Source organism: Callionymus lyra, chromosome 7 (genome assembly GCF_982586985.1).
Source record: "Callionymus lyra chromosome 7, fCalLyr1.hap1.1, whole genome shotgun sequence".
Lineage (NCBI taxonomy): Eukaryota > Metazoa > Chordata > Actinopteri > Syngnathiformes > Callionymidae > Callionymus > Callionymus lyra.
The window spans coordinates 19,432,512-19,453,067 of NC_141824.1; the positions used below are offsets into that span (position 1 = coordinate 19,432,512).

Sequence of the window (20,556 nt, forward strand, 5' to 3'; positions counted from 1 at the left end):
ACACAGTGATATTTGAGAAGTTAAATAAAGTTTATATGATTTACAGAAAGTGTGCAAGAATTATTTAAACAAAATTAGTCATGTGCATAAATTTAGGCATCACAAAAGAAAAATGACTCAATATTTTGTGCATCCTCCTTCTTCAGAAATAACAGCCTCTAAACACTTCCTATAGCTTCCAATTAGGGTCTGGATTGTGGTGGGAGGTATTTGGGACCATTCTTCTTTACAGATCCTCTCCAGTTCAGTCAGGTTTGATGGTTTCCGAGCATGGACCGCCCGCTTTAAATCACGCCATAAATTTCCAATAATATTCAGGTCTGGGGACTGGGGCCATTCCAGAACCTTATACTTGTTCCTCTGCATAAATGCCTTAGTAGATTTTGAGAGTGTATCATTGTCTTGTTGAAAGATCCAGCCCCGGCGCAACTTCAACTTTGTTACTGATTCCTGGACATTGTTCTCCAGAATCTGCTGATATTGAGACGAATCCATGCGCCCCTCAACTTTAACAAGATTCCCCGTCCCTGCACTGGCCAAGAGCAGAAACACTTATGCTGTGTCTCAAATCGCATACTACTCTTAATATACTAGAAGTTAGTATGCATCAGTTTAGTGTATGTACTAACTAGTACGCAAATTCTCAACAAATAGTATGTCTCAAATCAAACACTGCTGCTACACACTAACCGGAAATCACATGACAGCTTCTTCTTCTACTTCTATTTAAAGATGGTTTCAACCAGCTGTTTGAACGCTATCGCCGACACCTGCTGGCAGCACGTTTTGCAACTTTGGAAAAAGAAATAAAGAAAAAATATGAGAATCTAAATAATAACGAGATATTTAAGCTGGTATCAGCAGCGAAGATGTGTTTATCCTTCTACTGCTGCGGAAAATGCACCTGTAAGTATATGCATATATATGCATTTATATACGACGTAACTTCCGTTTAAAACGTCACTAAGATGGCGGCTGTTTAGTGTGGTTAGTGTCCATCGAACCATGCTCAGTTTTGTGGGCGTGTTAGTACGCGAAATTTAGTGCGCCATGCACACTAAATTGGCGTACTATTGAGACGCACTAACGCACTAAAAATACTAACTTTTAGTACGCTAGTATGCGATTTGAGACATAGCATTACAATTGGCCTCCTCATGATTGGACTCACCTGTGTATGGAGGTCAAGGGTCACTGAGGTTACTAAACCAATTTTGAGTTCCAATAATTAGTGCTAAAGGTATCAATCAATAAGATATAAGGGTGCCTAAATTTATGCACATGCCTTATTTTGTTTAAATAATTCTTGCACACTTTCTGTAAATCATGTAAACTTTATTTCACTTCTTAAATATCACTGTTTTTGTCTCCTATAAGATATATTTAACTGGATTTTTTTTTCCAAACAACCAATGATTTATAAAGGAAAATCATGGAAAAAGAACAGGGGCGCCCAAACTTTTTCATACCACTGTATATATATATATATATAATGTATATATAATATATATATATATATATATATATATATTATATATACATTATATATATAAACATTAGTATGTATATGCAACTAATTAGGTAATTAAATAAATAAATAAATAATACGTTCTTAATTGACTGTTGTTTTGACTTGAATGATTTTAATTCATTGCTATAATATTTCAATTAGATTTAATAGAAATTATCTGACTTGGTTATTATTACTATCGATTTTCAAGTTATTCCTTTTGATTTTAATTTTATTGTTTTAATTATTCATATCTTAATTTACTATTTTGTTTTATTGATCTCTGATTTTAAAATGGATTTTAATTAGTTAATTCAAGTTTTGGTTCTTTGATTTTGATTTTTTCTCATCTTCCTCTATCATTTTTTAAAATGTTAAAGGCTTTATTTTTCTTCTTACTTCTTTAAATATTATTTTTATCATTATTATTAATAATATTATAATTATTAATTTGTTCTATTAATTTATTGACCTCCTCTTTTCAAGAGAAAAGTCACTTTTACTGCAGGTAACAAGTTAAAGCTCCCTGACAGGGAAGAAAATAAGAACTTTTACTCTGTTTTAACTTAATGGTGTAAGGAAATGACAACTTTACTGTAATCAATCATCTAGATTTAAAACACATTTCAAATAGTCACTTGATTTACTGATAATCTTTCATATTTAATTCATATTAAATAATCCTATTCTTGCATTGGATTCACTGACTGCAACACAAGGCCGAGGTCACAAAGCCTTGCACACACAGAAAGATTAAACAATCCCAGACTCCCAGCAAATCTGTGGACACCTGTTTGAAAACTCCCACTGAAAGACACAACAGTCCAGCAAGAAGCTGGGAACAAACTCTCTCTAGAAAACAACAAACCTTCAGTAAGTTTCCACTACGACCACGTGCGACGGCCATCTTAGAATCAAGTGTTTACAGTTACTGACCAATCATACATTCACAATTGACAAGAGGCGTTAACCTGAATATTCTACTATAAAGATCCACCATTTTGTCTGATCTTTGCGTTCTGGCATTTGAAGACGTCTGCGATAGATCTCTCTGCTTGCTAGCGCCCGTGTTCACGTAAGTTTGTCTCTGACTTTTGCATAATTCACTAAACAAGCATTTTTCTTAAACTCATCCATGTGTCTGTCCTTCATTCCACCACCACGTACGAGGCTGGGGAGGGGTCGGTTCCTCGGAACAGAGAAACCCCTAACAATGGTAAATATTATTATGAGTGGGTTACTCACATCAGATCTGAAATACTTTAAGAGGGAAGGTCAAAGAAAAAAGAATTGATTAAGAGATAAATGAAAATAAACACAAATAAAATAAAATAAAGGTTGAAGAGCCTTTAAGTCAAACTGCCTACACCTAAGAAGCCACAACTGCAGCATCTATGAAATAAGAAAATAAATATGACATTCTAGTGACATGACTAGTTGAATAAACCAATCACCTTCAGACCAAGAGGAAATCTCCTTGAAGTGAATATTAATTAAAGAAAATAGTTAAGAATAAGCAAAAGCATAAATTAGAATAGATACTGTATTTTTGTTGTGGGTAGATAAATAAAGAGGTCTGACTGACACCTGATCAAACTAACTATTACATTCATAAAACACATTTGAACACACTCATCTAATAAAGAACACTCTCAGACATTCACACAGATCTTACAAGCAACACACTGAGCTCAGCAGCAAACAAACAAACACATTATGTCTTAAATTTAAAATTTAATATTTTTTTTTTTTTAAAGTGTCACTGCCTGAACTTGTTCCTTGTGTGCGTGAGAATGAAAGAATTCCCCTGAATTCCTCCACCTGTGCTTCCCGCTTCTCCCTGAAGTCAAAACTTACGGGATTCAGAATTAGAATTCATTAGAATTTATGTAATCAGCTATTCTTACGGTCAGGTCAAGCCTACACTTGCACTGAGAAAAACAAAATAATCTGCCGTTTCCTTAGAACTTTGAGCTTGGCACTCCAAGACGTCACTGAGATAGATTTCTGCTTTACCAAGAAAAACAAATCGTATCAGTTGTGTCTCAAACCTTTGCATATTCTCTTAAACTCATTCCTGTGTCTGTGTCCTTCTTTACCACCACCACGTATCGAGACTGGGGCGGGGTCGGTTTATCGGAACAAAACCCCAACATTTACGTTTATGTTTAAGTGATCCATGTAACAAAACAACAAACTTTCTCACAAGGAAATCTTTGCTAAAGTTAATTAAAACCTCTGAGAAGTTCTTGACATTTAAAGTCTTGAAGCGTAAAATTTTGTTAACCATAACCATGGTTTGAGTGTTGAGGTTTGTCACGCCATGTGGCATGTCATCAATCCTGGAAGTCTCCACCTCCAAGGGACTTGTTGTATAAACAAAGCGGGCCGAGATTAGCTCTCATAACCTCTCATTCTCGAGATTTCAGACGGGCGAGAACTTTATAAATGAATAACTTCAAAAGATGGTCATGATGAGGGACTCCACCACTTGACGCTGTCCTCCGCTGTATCTGTGGCATGTTTTGGCTGCTGTGGGCAAGTGATACGAAGTCCTACAACTTTGTTTAGATAATGCTTTAAGACATCTCATCAAGATTCCATGCTTTCATGTTGGGCACTCGTGGAGTAGCACCTTAGCCCACTGATTTCAAGATCTGTTTTTTTTTTGACGTCTTCCTGTCCTGTTCCACTTCATTGAGATCAACGTTGACTTTCCTAAATGCTTCACTGCCATTGAGAACCGATCCTGGTGGGATAAGTTTTTGTATCAATTCATGATCACACACTTGCGTCCCATGGATTACTGGATCCTCGTGAACTCTTGCGTTTTTCAGGGACTTAAACTAAAGACGTTTGCGTCGGATTGTTTTTCTTTGCACACAGCTTGTGCCTATTATTTTATTACTATATTTTTTGTTGTCACTCCCCTACTGTCCTAACATTGTCTACTTATTTTTGCAATACATTCAAAAAACTTAATTCACGGTTTCGTGTCATTCATTTACCTCTACACAACCCAGGCTTGAACCAGTCTTGAAAAGAGTCGTGTAAATTTGCATATAAAGTCACATCTGACATAATAGACCTGTTGTTACAAGTGGGTTAAGCCTGAAGAAAAATAAAATAAAGGAACGTTTTTTAATTAAGCGGCACAAGGTTCAGCCAAGATGGGCGGGTAGAAGGCTTCTATATAACTGACCTGACGAAGAGAAAGCAGACAGACCAATTGACGGCGCTGCTCACATTCCAGACCCAGCTATCATCGTGCAGACATGCAGAAGTCCACGAGATTGTCCTCGACGGATGATGACATATACTCGGTTAACCCCGACCAGCTGTTCGGGTCACAGTCGGAGCGCTATCTGAGAAATCGTCGGTCAAACTCTGGCCCGCCTCAGGATGAAGTCCAAGACAGGCTGTTTGTGGACCCAAACTTTCCCCGTGCAGAGTTGGACCTGGATCGGGAAATCACGTGGAAAAGACCAGGGGCAAAGTAGTTGAAGTACTTGAATCTGAGCTCTTCTCAAAAAACGATTGTGATTTTTACCTCGTTGTTTGTTCCGACTGAGAGTGGTTAGAAGTATTACTCTTTATTTTAACGTATCTAGAGGTTACGTTACGAATGCCAGGATACGGGGAGGGTGCGAGTGGGTGAGTTGTTTGATTTCTTGTATTGTCCTTTTGTTTTCCTCCTATTTTTTTTATTATTATTGAATTGTTTTGTTTTTTAATTTATTTCGGTTTTTGTCTTCTATGTATGTAAAAAAAAAAAAAGGAAAAGTCAAATAAAGTTTTTGTGATGTATAGTATGATCTAATTTCTCGTTTTCCAATAAAAATATTGAAACAAACAAACAAACAAAAAAGTACAGTGGCAACAGTTAAAACCTAAACAATACCCACTAACCGTAGTTGAGAGTAACATTTATCAGAGAGCTTTTTGGCTCAGCTCTTTCCTCTTTCTTGCAAATACATCTATTTATCTCCATCTTTCTTTTAGTTGTGAATAAGTGCACAAGATGCTTGGATGCCACCTGGGATCTCTCTTTTTTCCAATATGTAATTCGTTGGCTTTATCTGGTTTAGATATGCTTCTCTCTGTATCTGGCTTTTTCTTACATGTTCCTCAACATATACAACACTCTTTAAAAAAAAAGAATTATTAGCTTTTTTGTTCCAGGAACTGGTAAAGTCGCCTGCTTTTATTGTCGGGGGAGCCACACACCTGGATATTGTCCAGGGAAGCGTCAGTAAGTCAGACACTCAACATTATACTTGACATCTTTGTATGTTGGTCACTGACACGTGTCTCCTCAGATGACTGCTGGTTACTGTCTGCCATCGCTTCACTGTCACTGCATCCATGTCTGTTAAAGAAAGTCGTGCCTGAAGAGCAAAGCTTCCAAAATGGATACAACGGCCAGTTCATTTTCAAGGTAAAAATCTCAACACTGTTGAAAGGTAAGAGAAATTGTGACATAGCTCAGATGGTAGAGTGGTTGCCTGCAGTCCAAAAGGTTGCAGGTTCAATCCCAGCTCCAGACAAGCTTGTGTCGTTGTGTCCCTGAGCAAGACACTTCACCCTGATTGCTCCTGATGGTGAACTTGGCGCAAGTGTGCAGCCTACTCGCATCAGTATGTGTGAATGGTTGAATTTCCCCTCGTGGGACTAATAAGGGATTCTAAAAAAAAAAAATTAAAAAAAATAACAAGTAAGTAAATAACAACTCCCTTTTATTAAATAAAAATATCTTATTGACCAACTGAATATAGTCTGATATAAACAAAGAAGTATTTTATTTACTTTAGTTAAGTGTCTATTAAAGAGATTTGCATTTCTTTGAAAACACCTTACATCCAAATATAATAGACACCTATATATATATATATATATATATATATATATATATCATATACACATAAAATCAGCTGAAAACTGTTAAAAAATGCTTTACTACAATTTAATTTTGTATTACTTTTTTTTAATTGTTTTTATTTAAGTATATTTATTTTATTACAGTTGAACAATGTTTGATTAGAGTTCAAAATGTTTATCATTTTAAATTATGCAATTTAAATAATAATGCATCGTTCAAAGTATACGATTGTATAGAATTTACAAATATAAAACAATGTGTGGGTGCATCTTATTTGTTAACTTGGGTGTATCAGTCACACACAAAGATACATGTTTTTACCCCAAGTGTTGTCTCTGGGTCAAGGTGAACCACAAGGATTAAATTATCATAGACACATTTTTACAACATCAAATAGGACTTTTAAATTGCACGTTATCCCAAATTAGCAGTTGTACTTACATGAGCAATGAGCAAAATGCAGTAGCAATCCATACTGGGAACGTTTTTCAATTCAAATACTTTAGTCACACTGAAAAGTAGTTCAACCTGAGGCCTTTTAAAGTCTGTCTTTGAAACACATGACAGGATATTAACATAAGTCTACAAAGATTTCTGTTTGTAAAGCTGCAAGTTTCAGGTTTAGACATGAACCCTGGAGGTGGAGATTTGCCAAAAGTTGTTTTGAGTTATGCCACACCTGCAAGATTGTTTGGATAATTTCCCTTCAAACATGCTACCACATCTTCTTTATTGTTAGATAGAATGAGCCGTGTGTTGTAAGATATATTTAGCTGCTTTGAGCGCCTGTCAGCACGATGAGCAGTGGACAACTTAGATCTTTCTGTTGTCTTTCTCTTGCTCTAGTTCTGGAGCTGTGGTACCTGGAAGCAGGTGGTAGTCGACGACCGTTTGCCCGTTAAAAATAACAAACTCGTCTACCTGCGTTCTGCGACCAGGAATGAGTTCTGGAGCAGCCTTCTGGAGAAGGCCTATGCCAAGTGAGTACACGTTAAAGAAATAATCTAACATTGACATCATATTATAAAGACTGACATGGAAACTGCAAAGTTGCAGCAGTAAAAGGCTATATTAAAATAAGAGGAAATGTAAAAGGGATAAAGAAACTAGCTCATGCAAATAAAATGTTTGGGGGAAAAACATGTTAGAGATGCAACTTCTGCAACAGGCTACTGATTCATGCAGCACCATGTGAAAAGTCAGTTGTGGATTCAAAAACGACATTCTTTTGTCAAATATTACGGATGGATGGATGGATGGATGGATGGATGGATGGATGGATGGATGGATGGATGGATGGATGGATGGATGGATGGATGGATGGATGGATGGATGGATGGATGGATGGATGGATGGATGGATGGATGGATGGATGGATGGATGGATGGATGGATGGATGGATGGATGGATGGATGGATTAGATTGACGTAAGGACGTATGGACGGACGGACGGACATACATACATACATACATACATACATACATACATACATACATACATACCTTATTTCATGTTTGCCAAAAGCTAAAGCTTCTTTGTCTTAGGTTTAAAGGGGGCTACACATCGCTCGACATGGGCATGCCACACGAGGCCATGGTTGACATGACCGGCGGGGTGACTGAGGTTATCGACGTCCGTAGTTTTAAAGGAAACCTTGCAGCACATCTCAAAGGCCAGCTGACCCGAGGTGCCCTCATCAACATTGCCAACCGCCAGGTCTGGTAGAGACATTAAATAGGCCCATATCCTTTTCTGTTTATTTCAGATGTAGCTTTGGATTATCCTCCTTCCTCATAACGTTTCTGTCACAGAATAATGCATTGATTTCTGATTAACTTTACTTAATAAGATTTATGTTTAATCTATTTAAATGCCTTCTTAAATGGAACACATTAGCCTATTTATAGTAAAATAATTATAATAACTTTGGACATAAAATATCAAATATTACTCATTTAAAATAAAAATTGTGCTCGTTCATGAAATTCCCATTCTAGTTAAGTCACATCTGATGGACAAAGGCCGCCTTTTCTTTTTCAGCAATGTTTATTCCAGCAATCATAAACAAAAAAGGAAAATAATTAAATTTAATTGAGTTGAAGGAGAATTCATGTTTGTCCTGAATATAGCCCAAGGGACATATGGATCCCTTCAGCAGATTTCAATACTAAATCATACATTTTTCGACCAGAAAAAAAAAAAAAAAAAATTTATAATGAATGTTATGCTTTTGTCACAAACATTGTGTGTGTTTGTATGGGCAAATATAGTGTGAAGCTACTGCCAGTGTTTAGTGTCAATATTGATTCCTAAATACTGTAAAGAAGTGTATGTCTGTCAGTTCCCTGTTTTGATAAACATGCTTTTTTTTTTCTTTTTTTACCTTCTTCATTTGGTTTGATGATGTCACTGTTTACATTTGACATCGCTCGTTTTTGAAAACAATGCATTAGGTGAAGGATTTATGCAAAGAGCCTCCAGATGTTTTAGTCCATCTCATTGATTAGATGATGACATGTCAATTAAAGTATTGGTCATTGGTCCCATTTGAAGATGTATCAAAATAACATAAAAATGTCAATCAATGAATACATGTTTTTTTCTAACCTGTGAAAGAGCCTCAATAAAAAGTTGTGGCTAACATATGAAAGGAAATTGGAAATTAAAAACCCAGGCTATGTTATCATCAGAGGAGCTGAGAGAAATGACTTGGGGCCAAATAAAATCCCCAGGATAAGCTTCGTGTAGGACCTTTATCCCACATTTAAATAGAAAAACTTTGACTTGTTTGTCGTTTTTACCCACAGGGTGATTTTGGGGAAAGAAATGCATTTTGCATCATCTTCAAACATGCCTACGCGCTCACAGGAGTCGAGCAGGTGAGTAGATAAACTCTTGTTTGCACAGGCAGCTTTAGAGGATATAATGCGTTTTTCAAAGCCTCTTGTTTAATCAGATAAAGGAACATGATCCAACTTATAATTGAAATATTCCCTGTCATCGAGGGATGAGTAATCTGAGTTTACTTTAATGATGCGACAGAATTTACACTAATTCTCTCTGCTAGGATGGAAAGGTCAACAAGAATCTCACGAAACATGCTTCTATATTAATAGTCTTCACTTGTGTGTTACAGGTCATGACAAGTAATGGTCCTGTGACACTGCTTCGAGTGCTCAACCCCTGGGGAGACACTGAGTCGGAAGGACCGTGGAGTGATAAAGGGTCAGTGAAGAATTTTAACATTTTGAACTTCTGAAAATGGAATGATTCAATTAATTTCCTCCCTTTCATACATTCCACCGGTGCTCAGTATTGAGCAATAAGCTGCTGGACTTTGAGAAATTTGTCTTGTCTCATCGATGATGTGCTGATTTGAACATCATTCTTTCTTCCCCAGTACTGAGTGGTCAACTGTGAGTCAGAAGGAGCAGAAGAGAATTGGTCGAATCGATAAGGATGAGGGGCAATTCTGGTAGGTTGTATTATAAATAAAAGATGTGATGGGAACTTCTGAACTTTTGTCTTAAACTCCATCCAACAGGATGGCAGTATCCGATTTTGAACGAACCTTTGACCTTATTGAGGTGTGTCACATGACCGACGAGATCATGGAAGGCTGCAGTTGGACTACGACCATGTGTAACGGGACCTGGGTTCCAGGGTCCACAGCTGGAGGATGCAAAGGTAAAATCAAAGTGACGAGTGCCTCTGGTAGACTCGGATCATCATTTTGAACCCTCTTCATAGGAAATGCGGAATGATCTCGTATTTGACTTAACTCAAGTGAAAGAGAAAAAAACGTGTATCCCAGAACCCTAGAAGAGGCAGATAATGACCACTGGTTTATTGTTTACTTCACATGCAAAGGTTTCACAATTAAGTACTAGAAACACCAGAGAAACAACTTCATCTTTTATGTTTCAAACTATGAGTACTCTTTTCATATTTTGTCCATAATAAGAGGCGCATGGCAGTGTTGTTTTAGCACAACCACCTTACAGCAAAGAGTTTGCTGGTTTGCTTCGAGCAACCTGTGGCCTTTTTGTGTAGAGTCTGTACCATTATCCTGTGATTGTGAGGGTTTCCTCATGCAGTTCTAAAACATTCATAGGTTTATTGAGGTATCCATCAAGTAGCTGAGTTAGGCGTCAGCAGTAGAATATGAATGGATGTCCGTGTTGAAGTTAAAGGTAGTTTCACAATGAGCTAAATGTTCTTACACAGTAATATTAACAATCATTATAATTGTATTATGGTTGTATGAACAGATCTGAGCAAGGTGAAGTCATGAAAGTCAGCTGAACTCCACTGTGTATTCTTCATTTTCAGGACATTTAAACATGTTTCTGGTCTATATATGTTGGAGAGGTCCGCTGCCACACATCTACGAGGCATTTTGTCAAAATATTTGCTGTATATTATTTGCAATGTTTCATACTAAACAGCAGCATTTGCATTAGATCTTCACCCGTTGACATCATTCTGGTAACCGATAGACAGAGCTTTGAACAAGTGTTTTATTATTTACAAGAAATTATTCAAGATGAATGCAATTGAAGAATTTACCACCTCAGTGAAACATTTCACAAAATAAATTGATTTAAAGTTCTATTTTCCATTTCACCCGTGCTTTAGAGATCGTGTTTTCGCTCTACACATTTTCAATCTTTGACTTAAATGTAGGAGTTGTTGATGCTGTAGAATGATCTGATGTTTTTATTTAATTAATGCTTATGTTACCTGGGAACAGATGAGTCATTACAGATACTTTGATGTTTTTCAGATTATTTGTGGCAAAACACACAATTTCATTTCGCCTTGAAACATACGGACAGCGGATCAACTCCTTCAAAACTTTGCTCCTTCATTTTTGCTCTGATGCAGAAGCACGAACGACGTAAAGACATTCAGCTCAAAATCGGTCTTCACGTCTACAAGGTAAAGACTTCTTAACCCTTGTGTTATCCCGGGGTCAAGGTGATCGAGAGGCAAAAAAAGGGATATCACAAACACATTTGTTTTCGGGCCCTTCTGTCACCTCGACCCTGAATTTGACCTTGACACAGAATTTTAAAATAAGTTGGATAAAACTGTACCTAATGGAAAGCAGGCCCAAACAAATGGCCCCAGGGCTCCACTTCAGACATGCCTGTATTCAGTCACTTTATGTGGTTGTTGACATTGATTAGTTGAAAATAATCGGAATCTTCTTCCTTTAGGCTCATCCAACCAAAACCTTTCTACAAGCTGAAGACCTGGAGCAACAAGTGCCAGTTCTCAAGATTCAACACCAAAACCGCCGTGAAATTGTTCTTCGCGGCTCCCTGCCACCCGGCAACTACATCATCATTCCATCCACCATCAATGCCAATCAGCGGGGAGCCTTTCTTCTGCGTTGTCTGACAGAAAAAGGAAACGCTGCTAAGTGAGTTTTTCATGCATTGTTTTCACTTCGCATTTAGGACATAATATACAAGCCAGTGTGAGATATACACATTCTGCAAAAGATTGTTCTTTCTTAATAGATAAATCCCTATTAATATTATAGTGTTGGATAAGTAACTTTGAATTAAAATGCATTATTTATCACCTATTGATCTCATTTCAAATTGATAAGTTACATTACAATATCACTGTATAACAATTTTTAAGGCATTACACTACAGTAATATGACCTGAACATTACTTTAATTATTCTTGTTTTGGTGTTTCAGTACAGCAATATATTTGCTGCATTAATGCACATGCACAATAAAATCCCAAAAGAGATATTGTACAGTTTGACATATAACAGGTGAAATATATGGTTTTGTTGGTTATTGTAAAAGGATCAAAACACGGAGTCGCTTCTGTCGCTCAACCACGACGTCACTGCCGTCCGGGGTCTTATTCGCTTAATGGAGAAAGATGAACAATCCAGAGTGTGTAACGGGTCGTTTTTTCACCGCTTCAAGTCAAAGAAAATACAAGCTTTCAATTACGATCAACCAGACACACTTTCTCCCGGCGACTGTACAGATCTGTAGAAACACCGCTACATTTAAGTCAAATTTCCCGCCCAGGGGGTCGTCCTTTCCGGCCAAATGGTTCTTTCAAGTTCCCTGTGCCACCTATCCCCCATTGAGAGTCATCCTAATTTGTCTTCCTGTAATCTAATTATTCAAATGTTTTCAGGCTTGGGTCACTTTCTCTTTCGTCTTTCGCTCCCCCTTCTTGCTTCGTTCTTTGATCTACAATTTAAGGTGTGATTTGCAGATAAACAGATGTTTGAATTATCCGGTTTCGTATCTCTAATTCTGTTTCAAGCTTGTCTTGAAACAGTGAATTAGTCTGGAGTGAAATGTTGATTATAAATGTGTAGTCAAACGTTCCCGCTCTTTAGATCAAGCGATTAATTTATACTTCTACTTTATCTTTTAGCATTAATTTAAGTATGGCGTATACGCATATGATAATTTTAATCTAACAATTGTAACCCTAATTCTGACTTGAAAGAGCAGTGAGGTGTAAATGTAGGTATAAACAAGCCAAACCCTTTTTCAGTTTCCCCTTTTTATCTTCACAGAGAATTCCAAGCAACACGACAGTTAGTGCTTCATCAAAAATCAAAGATTAGTTCTAAGTTTTAGGGTAGTACGTACCACAGACCAACCAAAGATTAAATGCCATATTTCAATGAGATAAAATTGACATAAAATGCTTTAATTAAATCAAAGTCATTCGGTCTTCTGGCAGACTTCAAACAAATAGAAAATCAACAGAATTGAAAATTAACAGATACAATAAATAAAAATAAAAAAACCTACTCGGGTATTCCCCCTCTTCACACTTACATTACACTTCAACTCCTTAAAGCACTTAACAAGTTACTTCCTTTATCTGTAACACATGCAGTAACTTTGTCGTGGGTCTGACCCTCACCCAAAGAATGTCCTCAATCTCAGTTGCAATGGTTTACAAACATTTGTGCAGAATTGTTCCTTCTTGCCACTCTCACATGGAAAAAAAAAAAAAAAAAAAATCAAACTGTGCAACAGCATCCAATATCAGTCTTTATTTCTTTATGTGTGGTTGAGTCTGACAGCCCTGGCATGAACGATCTCTGTGTTTAGTTGTAAAATACATTGTCCTCTTTCAACACCACTCGAGCCACTGCTGTTTCTACTTTTACAATTTCTCAATTTTGGCAATTTAATTTTGAACACTATTCATTTTGAATTAGATATTAGTTCAACATATATCAAGCTCTTGTGGGCTGCAAAGAATGTCTTTCTGGCCTTTTGTGGTCCCCAGGCCTTGCATTTGAGCACACCACAATGCATTTCTAGGAAACAACCTCTGCTCAATCTGCTTTCTGGCCGTCTTTCTGTGATCGCCTCGTCTGATAACCTTTTGTGGGTTTCATTCGTTACAGTGAAGCCTTGAAACAGCTGCCGCCGAAGGTCCCGACAGGAACGGTGGTGGTAAGACACAGGATTTACATTTACCGCTGTTGAAAAATGAAGGGCACTCAAATGTCTTGTTCATGTCTCTGCCAGTACAACCCTCCTCACAAGACTGCTCTTCCACCGTCTGACCTCATGAAAGACCTGTACAAGAAGTACTGCAGCAAGGTAGTGGGCTGGATTATGGGAAACAAAACTTCATACATTTTCTCTGATCATCATCTCATCATCGCTCGCGGAGACTGGAGCGTATCCCAGTATCATAGGGCGAGAGGCAGGGCACACAAAGACGGACAACCATTGACACACACACTAATACCTACATCCAAAGCTCTTTACACAAAATTACATTCACACACAAAATCACACGAAGATGGGAGTAGGCTGTTACGCATCGCACCAGCTCAACCCATCACGAGAAATCAGGGTAAGGTCTCTTGCTCAGGGACACAACGCCACAATCTCAGCAAGAGCTGGGATTGAACACAAAGCTTCTTAGGCCACAAGCTAACCACGCTACCGTCTGAACAATGATTCATGGAATAAGATGGTGATTAAGGACATTTTAATGTATTATTGTTTTTTTTATTTGATTTGTATTTGGCATCTTTTTTAATCAGTCATTTTGAAATCTCATGTCTGTCGACTTGTGTTATGTTGCCTGCTCGTCACACTCTCCTGCTTTTGTGTGTATTCAGAGGACGGGCTCCTTTAAAGCACACCATCTCTACAGCCTTCTAAATGAAGCCTTTCGATATGGAGGTCGGTAACGTTTGTCACCCACTGGTACACAAACAAATGTAACTATTAGCAACAGGATCATTTTCTCTAATTCTCCTGATCACAAACTTATATTTTGTATTTAAAGTATTATGAACATTTTACACATAACCTGCATGAACCAACTTGACGCAGATCATTACACCCCGACCAATACATGCACACAAATATACAGTCACCCCCATAAACAAAGTTAATCTTTTTCCCTCTTGTTGTTACAGACCTGAAGGGCTCAGAGAAGATGTTGTCTCTAGAGCAATGCAAGACCTTTGTGGCCTTGAGAGATGTATCCTTACAGAGATTTTTAGTTTTTCGTGTTGAATGAAGCCTTGATCATCTTCTAGTCACCTCCATGTACTTCATGCACTATTTCTTAATGAACCTCATTGTTTTCTTCCTCTTCATCAACATTCGTGGTCCAACACTTTCTTTTCTCTCCACATATCTAAACATATATCCTTATAAACCTTGTCTCCAAACCTTCTGATCTTGTCAGTGTCTTAATTTTGAAAGGCCACTAGATGGTGCTCTCTAATTCTAATCTAATCATTTAATGAAACGTGGCATTATTTTCAAATGTATTGTGCCATCTATTGCCTTTTGAAACCAATCAGTCCATCACAATCTTCTCCATCCTGCCTGCACTCTTATTCATCTTCATTTTGTTTGTTTATTATTTATCAGCACATTTCCCTTCACCTAAATTCAAATTCTAGAGCCAAGCGGACGCCCGGCTGAGCTGGCAGGAATTCAAGTGCCTGTGGGAGAAGATCTGTCAGTGGACGGTAAGCAGTTGAAATAAATGTAAAGTCTAAGCAGCAAAACAAAATAAGTTTGCACAAGGGATTTCTTGCGAGGAAATCGAACTCCAGAATTACATTAATTTGTGGTTATAATAATTGACTCGATGTAAAAAAGAAAATATGTGTTTTTTGTCTCAGGATCTGAAAACATTCTCACGTTTAGTAGCTGATAGTCAGCTATTTTGACAGCTGATGCTGTCGTTGAAGAAATAGCAGGTCTTGACTCCAGCTGACAATGGGTCCTGTGTGTGCAATGGACTGGTTTAATTTGGTCCTAATGGGGGCTGCTCCTGGAAGACAGGGCAGGGATGAAGAAGATGTGTGGTAGATATTATGAAGCCAACCAGGCTCGTTGTACTCTGATCCTTTTTTTCAACTTCCTGTCAGGACATCTTTATCTCCCTGGACAGAAACAAGAACATGGTTCTGGATCACGAAGAAATTCGCCCAGCGCTGATAGCTGCAGGTTAGACGTTCACCTTTCATCAGTTCATCCTGATCTTCAGTGCAGCAGAGTTGTTTATATCCGTTGTAGCTCACTCATAGATGGAGAGTCAAGCAGGTAACACTTGTAATTACTACTTAACTCTACATACAAGTTGAACATTTTTTCCTGTTTTGCATTTACACTTTTTAAGTGTTTATTGTCCCGCATGATAAATTGACAAAATAATATACATATAAATTATTCTATATATATGTGTGTCATAATAGAAAGAACTTTCAATAAAAAGTAATAATTAATGAAATCTTAATTTACTGCTTGTTTTTATGTCATCGCATGTTGTACTTTTTTCATATCACTTACACTAACATTATCTCTTTTCCTCATTTTATCCCCTTTTCATACTTTTATTAGATAATCGTTTGCACTTTAAACTATAGTTCAGTTATTTTTACAGCAGCTATATGATGTTCTCTATATATTGTTAGGATTGAGTGTACATCACAAGATAGTTATTTTGAGTTAGGATTTTGTTTTAAATTCAGCCTCTACTTTCTGATCCAACCTGATCTGAAGTGTCTCTGCTTCAGGTGTTAATGCCAACCCGTTCATCATGCAGCTGGTGGTTTTTAGATACACAGAGCCTGATGGGACCATCAGCTACCCCGGCTTCCTCTACCTCATGCTCAAACTGGAGGCAACTATCCGTAAGTGTTTGTATTTCAAACTGATTTAAATCCAGGTAGATTCACCTAAAGAGCCAGGAAGAATTACATGAAATAAAAAGATTCATTGTATCAGTGATTTCTCTTTTCGCAGACACATTTCAGAGCCATGACATAACAGGAAGAGGAACCATCACCCTCGACTACAAACAGGTACTAACTACCATGGACATGTATACATAGACGCCGCATCGACTGTAGACAGATGTGTATAAAGCGCCGCCATCTTGGTACAGGGTCATCAGAGGCAGTGGCGCATTAACAACTGCAGGGAAGGAGATACTTGTCAATCTTAAAATACAATTATTTGCTGAATTTTGGTCCGATCTTTGGTCATCGGTTTGATCCGTTCAAAACGTCATACAGGTAGCTATGCTAAAGTTTGCGTGGATCATAATAATAATAACAAAAAAGATTGTTTCTGATAATTTAGCAACTATGGCTAGACCTTGGACAATAGGAGCGAGTTGCACTGTACCAAGATGGCCGCCCTGTATACACACCGCTCTAGTGGGAGGCAGCAGTCGGTTATGCTAAGAACAATCTCCACATCCTCTTCTTCATTGGCCACCGTTCATGATTCTTATTTAAACTTCTTTCAAGATCTATGATTTTGATCTTTATAATTTGCTCCTTTTCTTTCTTCTAGTGGCTCTACAGGACCTTATACAGCTGATCTGACCCGGTTTACCACTGAGCCGTAATGTGGCTACGATAAGATTGTTGAGCTTGTAACACAAAATCTAGATTCTGATGGAAGTTCTGGTGGAATCAAATAATTTCAAAACTATTTCTAGATGTTTTAAAATAACTTTACTACCTTTTTATAGTTGTATTTAGTTGCTTTTCAGTTTGGTTACTGGTCATTACTTTAAACTCTAACAATTAAATTCGAAACATCTTGATTTCAGCATTTAATGTTTTTTATGGGTTTCTGCATATTTTTAAATGAGTTAATAGAAGGGGAAAATACTGGTTACGTCCGCATCTCTATAGATTAAATGTATTTTGTTGTTTGAGGGACAAGAGCCCAAAGGGAAAGTTCAATAAACGGGTCATTTGTATGTGCAGATATATCGTTTAAATGTTTATTATAGACACTGAGGTCATGGATAGATTTCTGGGCCTATATTATCCTGGGAACTGTTTATTCTGGTGTGATGGTGATCGATTAACATTAACAATATTTATCTTAAGAGTAAAACTTTATTTCTTGAAATACATCTTAATTTAAAGTAAATAATGTCTTTCATGGGTAATTATATTTTATCTTGGTGTGTTTAATGATGGGAATAAAGTTTGATTCTATTTTTTGAATGCCCACATTAAATGTTGGTTTATTCTGGTCTGTGAAAGCGGTTGACATTTTCTGGAAAATTATGTTTTTATACCTCTAATACTGACTGTATTCCAAAATAAAACAGACATTTATTGTCAATATTGTGGGATTTTTTTAATGCATTAACCGTTGATATCCTTATCGGAAAACTGTTTAGGAAAAATTCCAAAACTCAAACTATAAAATTAAAGTATGAGTATTTTTTTTATTCAGAACTTTAAAATATGTATATGTACAGCAGCACTGGGTATTTTGGGTACCTAAAGGCCTTCTCTGCCGGCCTAAACATAATCAGAAAATACATTTAATTTTTTAATAAAAATAAAAAAAATCAATCAATTCAGTCGAAGGATTGTGTTAACCATTCAGATTCGAGTTTGTTGATTTAAAAAAAACATAATTTAATATGTGTTGTAATTGGTTCAGACAGTCACTCTTATTCCTCTTTGTCAATTGTGCTATATATATATATATATATATACAGTGGTATGAAAAAGTTTGCGCGCCCCTTTACATTTTCATGATTTTCCTTTATAAATCATTGGTTGTTTGGATAAAAAAATCCAGTTAAATATATCTTATAGGAGACAGACACAGTGATATTTGAGAAGTGAAATAAAGTTTATATGATTTACAGAAAGTGTGCAAGAATTATTTAAACAAAATTAGGCATGTTCATAAATTTAGGCATCACAAAAGAAAAATGACTCAATATTTTGTGCATCCTCCTTCTTCAGAAATAACAGCCTCTAAACACTTCCTATAGCTTCCAATTAGGGTCTGGATTGTGGTGGGAGGTATTTGGGACCATTCTTCTTTACAGATCCTCTCCAGTTCAGTCAGGTTTGATGGTTTCCGAGCATGGACCGCCCGCTTTAAATCACGCCATCAATTTTCAATAATATTCAGGTCTGGGGACTGGGGCCATTCCAGAACCTTATACTTGTTCCTCTGCATAAACACCTTAGTAGATTTTGAGCAGTGTATCATTGTCTCGTTGAAAGATCCAGCCCCGGCGCAACTTCAACTTTGTTACTGATTCCTGGACATTGTTCTCCAGAATCTGCTGATATTGAGACGAATCCATGCGCCCCTCAACTTTAACAAGATTCCCCGTCCCTGCACTGGCCACACAGCCCCACAGCATGATGGCACCAAATTTTACTGTAGGCAGCAAGTTCTTTTCTTGGAATGCTGTGTTCTTTTTCCGCCATGCATAACGCGCCTGCTTATGCCCAAATAAATATTTTAGTTTCATCAGTCCACAGCACCTTATTCCAAAATGAAGCTGGCTTGTCCAAATGTGCTTTAGCATACCTCAAGCGACCCCGTTTGTGCGGAAAAGGCTTTTTCCGCATTACTCTTCCATAAAGCATCTCCTTGTGTAAAGTGCGCTGAATAGTTGAACGATGCACAGTGACACCATCTGCAGCAAGTTGATGTTGCACCATCCTGCACCTCTGTTTATCTGAGATTTTCCTTGGTTTTCCACTCCGGGCCTTAACTAAAACTGTGCCTGTGGTCTTCCATTTCCTCACAATGTTCCTCATAGTTGAAACTGAAAACCTTAAGTCTCTGAGATAGCTTTCCATATCCTTCCCCTAAACCATGATGTTGAACAATCATTGTTTTCAGGTCATTTGAGAGTTGTTCTGAGGCTCCCATGTTGCCACTCTTCAGAGAAGATGTAAAGAGGAAAAACACTTACAATTGGCCTCCTAAAATACCCTTTCTCATGATTGGACTCACCTGTGTATGGAGGTCAAGGGTCACTGAGGTTATCAAACAACTGCTGTGTCTCAAATCGCATACTACTCTTAGTATGCTAGAAGTTAGTATGCATCAGTTAAGTGTATGTACTAACTAGTACGCAAATTCTCCACAAATAGTATGTCTCAAATCAAACACTGCTGCTACACACTAACCAGAAATCACATGACAGCTTCTTCTTCTACTTCTATTTAAAGATGGTTTCAACCAGCTGTTTGAACGCTATCGCCGACACCTGCTGGCAGCACGTTTTGCAAGTTTGGAAAAAGAAATAAAGAAAAATATGAGAATCTAAATAATAACGAGATATTTAAGCTGGTATCAGCAGCGAAGACGCGTTTATCCTCCTACTGCTGCGGAAAATACACCTGTAAGTATATGAATATATATGCATTTATATATGACGTAACTTCCGTTTAAAACGTCATTAAGATGGCGGCTGTTTAGTGTGGTTAGTGTCCATCGAACCATGCTCAGTTTTGTGGGCGTGTTAGTACGCCAATTTAGTGTGCATGGCGCACTAAATTTCGCATACTAAGAATTGAGACGCACTAACGCACTAAAAATACTAACTTTTAGTACGCTAGTATGCGATTTGAGACACAGCACAATTTTGAGTTCCAATAATTAGTGCTAAAGGTATTAAAATCAATAAGATATAAGGGTGCCTAAATTTATGCAGATGCCTTATTTTGTTTAAATTATTCTTGCACACTTTCTGTAAATCATATAAACTTTATTTCACTTCTCAAATATCACTGTGTCTGTCTCCTATAAGATAGATTTAAATGGATTTTTTTATCCAAACAACCAATGATTTATAAAGGAAAATCATGAAAATGTACAGGGGTGCCCA

General features: G+C 37.3%; 1 protein-coding gene across 1 annotated transcript; it reads left to right on the forward strand.

Moving 5' to 3' along the window:
* Positions 1 to 4,744: 4,744 nt before the first annotated feature.
* Positions 4,745 to 18,029, forward strand: LOC148075330 (calpain-9-like). The gene is made up of 20 exons (XM_087796526.1): positions 4,745 to 5,001; positions 5,693 to 5,762; positions 5,830 to 5,948; positions 7,236 to 7,369; positions 7,935 to 8,106; positions 9,198 to 9,269; positions 9,527 to 9,615; positions 9,791 to 9,865; positions 9,935 to 10,077; positions 11,177 to 11,331; positions 11,613 to 11,818; positions 13,808 to 13,856; positions 13,932 to 14,006; positions 14,537 to 14,600; positions 14,840 to 14,904; positions 15,335 to 15,403; positions 15,809 to 15,887; positions 16,457 to 16,573; positions 16,686 to 16,744; positions 17,241 to 18,029. The coding sequence occupies exons 1-20, from the start codon at positions 4,786 to 4,788 to the stop codon at positions 17,265 to 17,267; spliced, it is 2,055 nt and encodes a 684-aa protein (XP_087652652.1). The 5' UTR covers positions 4,745 to 4,785; the 3' UTR covers positions 17,268 to 18,029.
* The last annotated feature ends 2,527 nt before the right edge of the window (positions 18,030 to 20,556 follow it).

Coding starts and splice junctions, on each gene's coding strand:
- LOC148075330 (XM_087796526.1), top strand. CDS start 4,786: ATGCAGAAGTCCACGAGATTGTCCTCGACGGATGATGACATATACTCG. Junction 7,370..7,934: donor CTGGAGAAGGCCTATGCCAA/GTGAGTACACGT, acceptor TCTTTGTCTTAG/GTTTAAAGGGGGCTACACAT. Junction 16,574..16,685: donor CAAACTGGAGGCAACTATCC/GTAAGTGTTTGT, acceptor CTCTTTTCGCAG/ACACATTTCAGAGCCATGAC.